At 46.8% G+C, this 13,602-nt stretch overlaps 4 protein-coding genes across 4 annotated transcripts; 3 read left to right on the top strand and 1 right to left on the bottom strand.

The window, feature by feature from the left end:
* Window positions 1-967: 967 nt before the first annotated feature.
* LOC126804750 (uncharacterized) lies at window positions 968-1,791 on the top strand. The gene is made up of 2 exons (XM_050531986.1): window positions 968-1,221; window positions 1,321-1,791. The coding sequence occupies exons 1-2, from the start codon at window positions 970-972 to the stop codon at window positions 1,789-1,791; spliced, it is 723 nt and encodes a 240-aa protein (XP_050387943.1). The 5' UTR covers window positions 968-969.
* Window positions 1,792-5,873: 4,082 nt separating this feature from the next.
* LOC126804752 (uncharacterized) lies at window positions 5,874-6,245 on the bottom strand. Its single transcript, XM_050531988.1, has one exon. It carries the CDS (start codon window positions 6,243-6,245, stop codon window positions 5,874-5,876), a length of 372 nt encoding a protein of 123 aa, XP_050387945.1.
* A 1,445-nt stretch (window positions 6,246-7,690) lies between these two features.
* Window positions 7,691-9,922, top strand: LOC126804753 (uncharacterized). The gene has a single exon (XM_050531989.1). It carries the CDS (start codon window positions 7,691-7,693, stop codon window positions 9,920-9,922), a length of 2,232 nt encoding a protein of 743 aa, XP_050387946.1.
* Window positions 9,923-11,312: 1,390 nt separating this feature from the next.
* LOC126804755 (uncharacterized) lies at window positions 11,313-12,845 on the top strand. The gene is made up of 2 exons (XM_050531990.1): window positions 11,313-11,759; window positions 11,841-12,845. The coding sequence occupies exons 1-2, from the start codon at window positions 11,313-11,315 to the stop codon at window positions 12,843-12,845; spliced, it is 1,452 nt and encodes a 483-aa protein (XP_050387947.1).
* Window positions 12,846-13,602: the final 757 nt, after the last annotated feature.

Below are 13,602 nucleotides of genomic sequence, written 5' to 3' on the forward strand. Positions count from 1 at the left end.
GGATATTTTTGCTAATGGACTCAAGGAGCTATCGAATGCAAGCCTAACAATATATCTAATGTTATTATTGTATCGTGTTTTGACGTCTCGCTCGTTCCAACATTTGACAACGCTGGTTTCGTTGGACGTGTGCGCAAGCGTGCGCAATGCGCTACGAAATTCAAATCATACCATGGAACCGAATTAGACAAACGATCTATGAGGTCTGGTAGAAAACGATTGCTCTCAGAGAGAGCTCAACAACATGGTCAGGGTGGACATTTATTGTATATCAAGTATTTAAATATCTACGCGCAATTTGTGCCACCTTCTTGTCGAAAGACGTTGACCTAATCAAACTATTGTGAATGTAGAGGGGATTTGTTGCAAATTTACAGTAGGCTTGATAGAGTTCGATGAAAAAATTTTCATCAACACGGGCAATCTTATTTGTTGATAGAAGTAGTATCCTGAGTTTGTTGGGCACGAATGCGTATACTGTCCATTCATTGAATTTGTCGATACTCTTCAGATACATTGATGTGCTAGTTGACTCCAGTTCATCGATGATATCTAGCGCCGAATAGGCTATGAATTGTTTCAAATACCTATGCTTGTCCTCAGTTGGATACTCGTAAATTGGTTTGTCATTATTGACTATAACAAAATAAAATTCTTGACTCATATCTCCATATGATGTAATTAATGGTTTGTTAATAAATTTTGCACTGCCAATGAGATTGCCACTGGCGAAGGCGGATTGTGCGATTGTAAACATTCGGCAGTATCTTTTTCAAAAAGAGCGCTCGCTTAAAAACTGCCTTCTGCGCAGGCGCACGGGCACAAGCACATGATTTCCTCTGTAGCATGGTGCCGGCGGTCACTGCAAGTCGCACATTGCGCTAGTATTTACTTACTCTTATATTCTAATTAAGAATTATACTCTTTCATCATATATTATTGATAAATTAAAACCTTACCTTGGACATCATGGCGAATCTGTCACAGAAGAAGAAGGTTGTGGCCAATGGTATGTTCAAGGCCGAAATTGACGAGTTCCTTCGCCGCGAACTAGCAGAGGATGGATACTCAGGCGTCGAAATCAGGAAGGCAATGAGGAAGTTCGAGATCATCATATCAGCCACAAGAACCCAACAAGTTCTTGGAGAAAAGTCTCGCCGTATCAGGGAATTGACCTCAGTTGTCAGCAAAAGATTCAACTGTGACGATAACACAGTCGAGGTAAGTGTCTGATCATCTCGACAGACCAGCAACAGCTGCCCATTATCATGTCATCTAACCACTCCGTGATCTCTATCTCACTTCAACTTATGAATGCAGATGTATGCCGAAAAAGTATCCGACAGAGGTCTATGCGCTGTCGCTCAATGTGAATCACTCAGATACAAGCTTGTCGGTGGTCTAGCTGTCAGACGTGCCTGTTATGGTGTCCTTAGATTTATTATTGAAAGCGGAGCCAAAGGCTGTGAAGTCGTAGTAAGTGGCAAGTTGCGTGGTCAGCGTGCTAAATCCATGAAATTCGTCGATGGATACATGATTCACTCCGGAGACCCAACAAACCACTATGTAGACACTGCTGTAAGACACGTGCTCCTCCGTCAAGGTGTGCTAGGTATCAAAGTCAAGATTATGTTGCCATTCGATCCAACCGGCAAGAAGGGGCCAAAGAAGGCTCTACCAGACACAATTCACGTCATCGAACCGAAAGAAGAGATTCTACCCACTGTTCCATCAGCTAGCAACGACGAAGGTCAGATAATCGAGCCAGTCGCGTTGAACACTCTCGAGTAAGCTCTTGAAGGAATGTCTTGTAATATTAAAATAAATTGACTTATTGAAAAAGCCTGTGCAGTGGGTCAATCTAGAAACTCGCCTCCGCGCAAACCAAGTTTGTCCAAATATTGTATCTTCTTCCATGCATGTTAAGAAAATCCCGATCCCTAAGCTAGCTCTACCCATTTTCTCTGACACGTGTTTAGAAATTGCCTTGATGCATGATCTTCGGTCTGGCACTTAAGGGCGAGCAAAGCTCTTCGCCTCGCATCCCCAAGATTCCGCTGGTGAATGTGGTTTTGTTTGACATGAGCTGGATCATTGCAATGCGAGCGAGTTAGACGCAATTTCAACTCGCCCGATCTTGGAATCAAATAGAAGCCAGCCAGCATCTATGGGTCAGCGAAACGCGCACGATGGACTGATTGGTGGTCGGTGATGAGCAACCAGCGAACATGGTTCGGTGATCAGGATGCATTCGAGAGAAGCAACAAGAGCGCCAACATTGGGACATCAAGTAGCAGTGTCAGTGCTAGCAACGATGATACTGTTTCCGATCCAGCACGACCATCTCGTTACCTCATTGGCGCGCGAAAGTTAACCATGACAGTCAATGTAGAGTCTCTTCTCACTGAATGATCTTTGGTTTGGTGCCGCAAAGTGAACAGCTTTCCGTCTCGCCACTAGCAACTCAAAGTTCTGAGTGATGAACTTCGATGGGCTTGGGGGGCCTACCAAGGGAAGGTTCATCGACTTGTTTGTCGAGTCTCGGCCGCCAAATTGAAATATTACATAAATAACCTTAGGGAAACCGCGAATCCTCGGCCAGCGGGAGGGGTTTGGCCAGGAAGGTGGCATGTTTGCATTGAAAGTCTCATACAAACTTGGAGCGTATGCGAAGCTGACAAGATAGAGGCACAGAGCTTGGATCTCGCACCGAGACGTTTTGTGAGCTTGCCACAAATCTTTCAATGGATGTACCATATTAACTTCAAGCGAATTTGATATCAGCCAAGAAGAATTGATGACAATTGGCAGCGCCAATTTCATTGACCGAATCGGTTATACTTGCCGTGTAATATGGCAGCAGTGTGATGTTTGCCCATAAAATGCAGAGGCGGGCGAAGAAGCGCGCGATATGGAGGGAGAGAGGGGGAAGAGGGCAAACAAAAATCCGCCAAAGTCGGAATGTGAAAATTTCCCGATGAGTCCACGAAGAGCGGAGAGAATCTGTGTCAGTGAGAATCCCTCGCCGGAGGAGCTCACTCAATGGGCTGGACATCCTGTGCATTACATCATCCTCTTGAGTTTTGCCCGATGCGTCAAGCGCCATTGATATTGAATGGCTGGATGCTGTTTGAATTGGTCGGTCGGTCGGTCGGTCGGTCGCTGCGCCGAGTTCACATCGACAATCATTCCATCGAGAGTGATTCCCTGTGAACATAATCTTTGATAGCGAGGCATAAGTGACCACTACTTTCATATTTCCAATACAATGTCGGCCAAGTCTCCTGTGATATTCGGCTCGGTTCAGCTTTCTATCGGATCCATAATCAATCATTCAGTGCAGCTGCAGCAGCTCATATTGCACATAATTCTGTTCGTCGTTTGGGCCAATGCCGACGGTCAAATATCGGACAGATTGCAGCCCAGAAGGCGACAATCTCAAGCGACCCTGTTGAGTCACAAGCAGAGCTTGCTGACGGGCTCGGCCAACAGTCACCTCGGCTCGCCCTACAATCAATTCTATCTCACCAACAGTGTCAATTCACCCCACAACGGTAAGTACCAATCATCACGAATCCAGTGCCTCTACCCACTTCTGGAGCAATTAAACTCCAACAACTCATGAGCATCCATCATCGATCATCGTTCAGTAATAAGTTCCTTGCTCACGAGTCCATGGATAACGCCGTTGAGCATCAAGGAAACCTGCACGACCGCCTCGGACAATCGGGCCGGCATTTGCATGCCCAAGAAGGCGTGCCTGAGCTCGGGCGGCTACGTGGCGGGCACTTGCGGCATCCTGGGCTCGTGTTGCGTCTACCAGGGCACCTGTCGGACGATAATTGCCGCCAACGAGACCTACTTTGTGTCGCCCGCGTTCCCGTCCATGCACAAGGAGCGCCTCGATCCGCCGATCTGTATCTTCACCCTGCAGCGCAGCCCCCTCTATAACAAGTGGCCCGTGTGCCAGTTTCGGCTTAGTTTCGACGAATTCTCCCTCGCCCCGCCAATCAACGGAACTTGCGGCGGCAAGACCGACTCGTTCATCGTGTCGGGCGCGGTCAACTTCAACACCTCGGGCCTGCCAACGGCCGGCCTGTGCGGCGACATGAGCGGCCAGCACAGTAAGTAACCATCCATTAACAATCTTTCTCCGGCCAGCCAGCACAACTTGCCTAACGCGCGACCAATCACCTCAGTGTACCTCGATGTCGACCCAGAGCGACCAGACGATCCGCTTCTGCTTATCGTGAACACGGCCAACGAGCAGCGCTACAATCGGCGCTGGTCCATCCGGGTCCAGCAGATCGCCTGCCATTCGCCCTTTCGGGCCCCGAACGGGTGTCTGCAATTCTACACCGCCGAGTCGGGCATAATTGAGAGCTTCAATTATCGCGGCAACGGCCGGGCGACCGCGTTCCCGGGCTCGTCGGTGCTGCCCATCCGCTCGGTGCCCCAATATCCGACGTTGCAGTTCATCTCGTCGCCGAACTACTTCAACGACCTCTACTATGGCGTCTGCATCCAGAAGCAGCCGCGCATGTGCGCCATCAAATGGCAGGCAATCCATTTCGATTTCGGCGGCACGCTGGCCGGCCTATCGGACGTCAGCGCGCCCAACAGCCAAACCTATGGCTGCGTGCGAAACGATGGGCTCGCAATGTATGGCGCCGACTTGGGCGACTATGTCGCCATCCAGGGGGCCTCGCGCGACGGCCGCTTCCGGCTGCAGAATCAATTCTGTGGCCAGCGTCTGAACTCGTTGCCGCAGCAAGACGTTAACGACGAGATCATTAGTTATGCGAAACCGTTCACCATGATTGTCAGGACCGACAGTCTGGCCGGGCTGCACTCGTTACCGCAGGCGCCGAAGAGCCAAAAAGGTGAGTTCATCTACGATCCGGCTCGTGGCGGGCAGCCTGCTCGTGGTTCGCTTCAACTATGTGATGCGCCCCAAGTTGATAACTCCTAACCGAGTGGATGAATAAATCTCTCTCCCCCCGCCCCTCTGCCCTGGCCCTTTGTATCGCGCGTGCTCGCGTTGGCGCACCAGGATTTCGACTTAAATACAAGCAATTGGCCTGCAAATAGATTGTTCGCAATCTAGATCGCAAGCGAACAGCTCGGCTCAGCTCAGGCCAGGCAGTCGCCTGTTCTCATGCCGATAAAATCAACGACGAGCACGCGCAACATCCGCCGCTCGCGTTGCATCAAACAGATTAACGCCGCGCGACTCCGACGGGAAGTGATTCAAGGCTTGAGCTGGAGAGATAATTGTTATTGCTGCTCGCACCAGTTTCGCGCTTTATCGCAACCCAAAAATCTTTATTGTTGTTGATCGCTGGCGCGCGATTAGCCGCCCAGATGATAGCGGCTCGCGCTGTCGGAACTTTATCGATGGTTTGAATCTACGGGCGGTCCTTGTGCTGCAGTCGCCGCCGTCGTCGCCGCCGCGTCGTTCATCCGCCCACTCTGGACTCGAGTGGGCCAATGATTGTTCCCAGCACGGAATGGCATCACATACACACACACACACACACACACACACACACATTCGGCCAGCAGCTCATCACTCCAGCCGGAGGATCAAATCGCTGCATCAATATCTATTGAGAGATTTTATAAACCAGCCGGACAACATCACTGGCTCGGACAAGCTCACACGCTAGCGCCAACGACGATTAGAGCTGTCAATCAGCTCTAAATAACGACAACTCGTATCTGTATTTGTACCTCTCTTTCTGTCTGTCTGTCTGTCTGTCTGTCTATGAATTAAACTGTTCGGAATAGTCTTCGGTTTTGCTTCAATGATACGTTTCTTGTGGTCATTCGGCGGCGGTCAGCTGGGATGATGCGCCGTGAGAAGCACTCACTTAACTGTGCTGGAAGTTTCGCTTCTGAGAGTTGTCGTGCTCGAGTATGGACTCGAGCAGTCGTATGTACTTGATGGCCATTCTCAATATTTCATTCTTGCTCAGCCTCTTGTCGGGCGGATGTGTTGGAACTAGGCGCCGTAGGTTGACAAAGGCTCGATTGACGTTCTGTTGGCGCCACTTTTCGCGATTGTTCGTCGATGAACTCCGTCTCCCGTTTGCCTTTCCTTGTGCAATCATTCTATAATGGCTCCTCTTACTTCGAATCCCATTGCTAGACATGATCTCATCCAGACTCGACGAGTGGCCCTCCTCCTCTTCCTCCTCGCCGGAACCCGCGTTGTCACCTTCAATCGATGGCTGTGACGCCATACCCTCACACTCACCTTTCATGACTTGAATTTGCGCCCACTAGAATGCCCGATGATTTCGAATGTAAACATATCGGATACCGATGCTCGACTGCGACTTGTTTCGAGAACCGGATGCGCTTCAAGTTCCTATGAAGCACTTTTTTTAGCGCACGATTTGCGCGCATGCGTTCCAAAGAGGCTAACCAATGAGGCTCACCATCGCTCCGAGTTAGGTGCTCTCTCTCTCTCTCTCTCTCTCTCTCTCTCTCTCTCTCTCTCTCTGCGAAATGTTGTCTTGGCGACTGAACACGATTGTCTACAGTTGCCAGCGCTCCGAACTGGCGCATGAGACTCAAGGGTGATATCCGATTAAATCCAACTAAAGATCGGAAGACCATACACGCCCGACCATGCACCTGTGTCGGGCAGTTCAGGAAAAATCATCGTCCTTGGAGGCTAGAAACCATGACATCCAATCTATAATCTCGCACCACTTCTCCTCCTCCTCTTCGTCTACTTGGTCCTTATTTGTTTCTCTACAATACTTGACGCAGCCGTTTATCACCGAGGCCAATTTGCATGCAATTGCTGGATTGAGCTCGTCCTTGACAATGGCCAACACTTCATTTGCCATTGTTTTGGGCTCATAGATTTGCTCTTTAATCATTAACGTCAACAGGGATTCGTATTTGATCCAACTTATAAGTTGCGAGCCGCTTTTGTGTAGAACTGTGAGGTTCTTGATGCTGACAAATTCCTTGATTTTGATATTCTTGTGCTTAAAACATTCTACAACCTTGGCTTTGACGTTGTCATCGATTAGATTTGGTTTCGTGCCGATGACTTGAATCAGAAGTGCAATCAAGGCTCGGTGACACGAAGGCAGGCTTCCAGCATCGCCCAGCAGACAGCCTTCGTGCTCTGGGCTGCCTTCTTTGTTATCACATTCGGTGCTTGAGTTGTTCTGGTATTTGTCAATTATATCGTACAATCCCTTCGAATCGTCCAGTTCGCCGACCATTCGGCCGAGGTCTGTCATCTCAATGTCCTGCCCGGCGGACTATCGGTGTGAGCGAAATAATCCAATATGGTTAGACCAACAGTTGGTGCTAAGTTGAACGCAAACTCAACTCACAGAACATGTGTTCAACTTTGTTATGCGGTGAAGATTTTCCCGAAGAGGCTGGCGGGCTTGATTGAGCGGACAGGCACAAAGTCAACGGAGAGTCTGCCCGACCGAACAGGGGGAACGTGTTTGCGGTATTTACGTGCAGTCGATTCTGAGCTGTAAACATTAGAAAATGGTCCCGGCTAAGTAGTCAATCTTTTGTCGCAATTTCACCCGATCGCCCATCGAGGCCAAACAATTAGTTTACATTGAATTGTATGTGATTATATTTTTAAGTTAATACAGGCATCAGTTTATTGTTGACAGCTGCAAAACTGAACAAATTTATTTCCAAGATGGATGCCTCGGCCGTCAAAGCTGGCATGTGGCAGGATATTACTGCCGAGTTCAAGAGCTCAGTCAGTCAATTAAACCTTGGTGAACTGCTGAAAAGTGATCATTTCACTCTACTCGAAGCAATGAGTGCAATAGAATTAATGGACCCCAAAATGGATAGTGGTATGATTCTTAAAAAATGTAACAGAAAGATATTGAATTTTGATCAGTCAGTCAAGTCCGGTTTGATCAAGATAAACAATCTAGAAATTAGTGAACTATTAGGCATAATTGATGATACTTATTCGTGCTTAGTAACTTGGCTCGAGGGTCATCTTCTATCACTAACAGTCATGACAAATTTATATTTACACCAGCCTGAGAAGATAGAAGATCGATGTTTACGAATTTTCTCTCTATCAGCTTTGAAGCTAACCAAATTCATCGACAAGATGGTTTCTGTGATTTTCTGCATAGAGGAGGAAGATTTTATGCTCAATATGGGCAAATTCAACCTAGACTCCCAGATCAACGATTCAAAAGTATTATGTTCGCTGGAGGACCTATGCCAATATTATGAAAGATTAATCGAGCATGATTCAATTAGAACTCATAATAATAGCCATGGCACTAAAACAAATAATACCAAAACTACTAATACAAACAACAAGCAAGCGGATAAGCATCAATCAAATTCATCTAGTGACATGTCTCCATCGAAAGTGAACCTGGAACTTGACAAATGCCAGATAGCTGCCTTAGTAACTAGGCTTCGATTTACATACAACTTTTTTGCATGTTTCCTGCACATTCATCGCCACATTCTCAAAGATGCTGTAGCTGGCATGGAATTTGATAATCAAACTGATGCAGGAATCTCAAGAGCAGTTAAGCTCTTCCAGAATGATGTCCTCCTCTGTGATCAGCATCTAGAGAAGTGCCTTGAACATTTAGACCATTGGAGTGAAACTATCGATATGGGAATCAAACCCAACCCAAATCAAACTGATAGCACAAGTGAGGGAATTTATCCAACCATTATGGGCTTTGAGCCACACGTAAATCATAAATTATTGCCTGCTACCTACCCCAGGTGTTCATCCATCAAGAGTAGACCATCTACCATAGATTATCTAAGAGATCTTATTATAAGGATGAGACATTGTACCTCAATTTCGGTATCATTTTATCAAAAATCCTTGATCAAATCAGTAGATCTCTTTGAAAATTTCAGCAAGTACTTCCGGCCTAGCTCATGCGTCATCTCTAGATCATTTCTTCAAACTCTGTACTTACCGGGTGTGTCGATCAAATTACTCAGGGATGAAGTAGTACAATCAATGACTGAGTTCTGTGAACCACTCGGCCAAATGATGCGTAAAGACGAAGGAGGAGGAGGAGGAGGAGAGGAAGAATCTCAAGGTGCGGATCGGTTCATGTTCCTTACCCATAGTCAAAAAGCCTTCTCACAAGTTGTGAGCATCTATGGCCACAATCCATCAAGACAGCATGAGAGATTTTCAGAATTAATCACAACGTTCAAGAATCTTCAGTATGAAAGCGCCTTCATCAACAGTGTAGCCTATTCTTGGACAACCTACCACTTGGCTAGATTATGTATCAAGTATATCCTCTCAGGCCTTGAGCTAGAATTATTTTCTGTCCACGAATATCCGTATGTCTTTTGGTACTTATACGAGATTCTGTACAAAAACGAAAGAGAACAACTTGATCTAGCTCGCCAATTCATCGAGGGGCAGTTACTTGCAGAGGATGCTCAGAAGAAGGCCAAAGGTAAAAAGAATCGCAGGAAGCAATCTAGCACGAGTTTTCACGATAGCAACCTGCTACGCAACGGCGCCTATCGCTACCTGACTGGAGGAACTTTCCTCTTAACTTATGGATTGAAACTTCAGGGTAAAATCAGAACTCCGTCCATGGATTTCACCAGTGAAGAGATATGCTTTGATCATCGATTTGGCGCTCTAACTGGAACTAGCGTCTATCAATCGTACCAAAAAACGCTCAAGAGATTGGAGAAACTGGAGCATATCTACCGTGAGGCGTTGGACTGTTTCTCGGAGGCCAAAGAGATCTTCACTGTGCTAGTCCAACATGAAGACTGTGTAAAAGTTTGCAAGGCAAACATGGTCGTAACGAGGATACTATCCAGTAACTTAGAAGCTTTCAAAGATAGAGAAGTCCAGTTTAACTTCGACACACATCCTAGCTTTCCGACTGTGAAATTCTAAACGAATGAATTCAAAACCAGCCAGTTTCTAGATTTACTGAGAGGGCGCCAAAATTCAACTTGTAACTGATTCTATTTATTTGCGCAGTTCCATTCATGCACTTGTCGAGTCATTTAGGCTTGCGACGAAAATGAGCTATTTGAAGAGACGGCTTGCAAACTACTGTTTGTTGTTGAATTGCGCGATGGGGTACTCTGACCTGGTGGCAGCGGGCGGCTTCGCTTCCGACCCGCACCAGCTCGCGCCCCACCCCTTCGCGACTTTCTGATCACAGTACCGTTGGGCAAGATGATCGAGGTACCTGGTAGTGCAGACCTGAGCATCTGTTTTACTTCTTTGGGGTCTATACTGTCTAGAAGTGGGTTGAGCTTGTTGAGATCTTTCATTGAGGTAACAATCTGGTGGCTCGTGCTCGGGATGGGCTCGGCGGAGGTTGATGCATATGATTCTGCAGTTGTGTTGGCTAGAGACTCGTTGGCTTGTGTAGTGTTAACAGAGGTATCTGGGTTCACTTTAGCTGGCGGGGGTTTTCGTTTAGATGATGATGATTTAGACTTCTTCTTGGAACTCTTCTTAACACCTCCACTGGCTACACTACGTCTAGTTGTACTTGATGATGGTCTTGACAGGGTGGGCACTGACCTTCGACTTAGGTTCGCGACGGCACGTCTGGTGGCAGCTGCAGCCCTACGGGCAGCTCCAGTGTTGGGGACCGCACTTGATGAAGTTGCACCTGACCCATAGAGGAGCATCTGCTGACGACGCTTGGCCTGAATTACTTCCTCAAATGTCTGTGGCGGTGGGAGAATGGGTTTAGCATTCTCATCCAATCTGATCGTGATTCTATGTGGCTTGCTAATATCCACTATTTCATCGTGACGAATTGCGATGAAATTTACAACTTTACCATTCTTATCTCGGACTTCTATTCCACTAACTGATTTATTATGATAGTTTGACTCCCAAGTGTGTTTGTCAGGTTCTTTTGTCATGATAATTGATGGCTAAACAATAAAAAACTAAATTATTGCTATTCTAAGATGAGGAACATCCAACAATCTTGTGCACTAGAGTTCGAATTGAAAGTTGTTTGATTGCATTCCAAAGCGAATAGAGCGCAAACCTCGAAATAATCACATCCTAAGAATTTGAGTTTTGCATTTGTCACGCTGTTGCAATATATAAGGCACTCGACTGCGTTGAAAGATATGCGAGTAGAGCGCACAAAATTCAGAAACTATCTATGAGTGTCAAATATTGAACGATCAGAATGCAAGCGTGCGTGCTTCTAGCGTGCATCATTAACCAATAGTTGCCATATGAGAGAGAAAGTTGAATTTAATATTATCTAACTATTTCAAACAACCCCATATTTATAATTGTGATCAGAATGGCTGATGATAAAAACCAAGCTCTACCCTACGGAGACATGAAACTCATCCAGTCGGATGGGTCAACCAATCGACCTCTGGTGTCAATCAAAGATATTCAGACGAATTTGGTCGGGCAACAGATATGGGTTCGCGGGCGACTTCACTCTAGTAGATGTAAGGGGAAACAAGCCTTCTTCGTGCTCCGTCAACAACATTTCACTGTGCAAGCAATATTGAGAGTTGCTGAGGGAACTCAAGTGACCAAAGACATGATAACTTTTGCCGCAGGGCTTCCGAAAGAATCCATTATTGACGTGTATGGCCTTGTCAAGCAATCCCCAGTCAAAATTGAATCATGTAGCCAGACAGATGTAGAATTAGAACTCAGTCAGGTTTATGCTGTGAGCCGATCGGATGCTCGGCTAGCTGTCCAAATCGAGGATCTATCACGATCAGAGTCAGAGATCGTTGCCGAGATGGAAAAACTCAAGCTCAAAGCTGAAAATCAGCGCGGCAAGAAAGGGGCAGGTGATGCCTCAAAAGACACTGTCCTCGTCATTAGGGTCGACCAAGATACACGTCTCAATAATAGAGTTATCGATCTGAGAACAGTCACCAACCAAGCCATCTTCAGATTCGAATCGGGCGTAACTAACCTCTTCAGAGAAGCCCTCAACAAGCGAGCATTCGTTGAAATTCACACGCCTAAGATCATCAACGCGGCTAGCGAGGGTGGCGCGAATGTTTTCGAGGTTAGTTATTTCAAGACAAAGGCTTATCTTGCGCAATCTCCGCAATTCTACAAGCAAATGGCAATTGCAGCCGATTTTGATAGAGTCTACACAGTTGGTGCCGTATTCAGAGCAGAAGACTCGAACACCCACCGACACTTGACTGAGTTTGTTGGTCTTGATCTGGAAATGGCATTCAACTATGACTATCATGAGGTTGTTGATCTAATTGGGAAGACATTCGTTGATATATTCAAAGGACTCGAGGAGCGATTCGCAACTGAAATAGCCGCAGTCCACAGGCAATATCCAGCCGAGCCATTCAAATACCTCGACGAGACGCTTGTGTTGAAATTTCCTGAGGCTGTCGAGATGTTGCGGCAGGCGGGAGCTGAAATGGGAGACGAGGATGATCTCACCACAGCCAATGAAAAGCTACTCGGAAAGCTGGTACGAGACAAATATCAAACCGACTTCTATATTCTAGACAAATTTCCCCTCGCTGTTCGTCCATTTTACACGATGCCTGATCCTCATGATATAAAGTACTCTAATTCCTACGATATGTTCATGCGCGGAGAGGAAATCTTATCGGGCGCTCAGAGAATTCACGACGAACAGCTTCTGAGGGAGCGAGCCTCTCATCATGGCATTGACCTAGCAACGATCGAGCCTTATGTTAAGGCTTTCAAGTACGGCTGCCCACCACACGCGGGTGGAGGAATCGGACTCGAGAGGGTGGCCATGCTATACCTTGGCTTGGACAACATTCGCAAGACATCGATGTTCCCTCGCGATCCGAAACGATTGGAACCATGAGCATGGCGCGTGGTAGGTCTCCAAACTAGGCGCAACTCTACGTCAATCTGGTTGCTTGTTGTTTGTATAGAACCACAGGCTATCATTGATGTGATTATTTATAAATTGATCATTATCATCATCAAGCGTATTCTGAACGATTGGTTTCTTGTCTGCGTATCCTCGTCACAATGTGGCGCTCAATTGATCTTGTTTTGCCATCGCGTCTCTAGATGCAATCTGTCCTGGCATTCGGCTACTTTTGCAACGATTTGCCAGAAGTCTCGCTAACCAGATAACCAGACTTGCTCCGAGAACCGCTCGCATGAGTAAGCTTTTGGATGCAATATCGTCCACATGGATCTTTGTTCTCTGTGCTAAACAGAATGTCTCCAAGGATGATGAGTGCAAAACTTCGCAAGCTTGTCAAGTTTTGTTCAGGCAAATTCGCTCAAGTTTCAATCACGAACATTTTAATTCTATGCTTTTTTGTCTCAAGTCTGCCAGCTGCAATTGTACAGACTGCACCCAATATCCCGGCGGAAACCGGCGGCTGCAATATAACATACTATGACGAAAATCTACAGCCCACCCAAACAAATGGTAGTTTACAGAATCTCACCAATGGACTCCAATCAGGTTACGCGACACAGCAGCAGCAGCAGCAGCAGCAGCAGCAGCAGCCGGCCACAGTTCAAGCATACATGAATGGATTCTATCAGCAGCCCGCGGCCATCGGGCTCGAGTGCCAGTATGTAACAGCTGAACAGCTGCACGA

The sequence above is a fragment of the Argentina anserina genome, unplaced genomic scaffold (assembly GCF_933775445.1).
Source record: "Argentina anserina unplaced genomic scaffold, drPotAnse1.1, whole genome shotgun sequence".
Taxonomy (NCBI): Eukaryota; Viridiplantae; Streptophyta; class Magnoliopsida; order Rosales; family Rosaceae; genus Argentina; species Argentina anserina.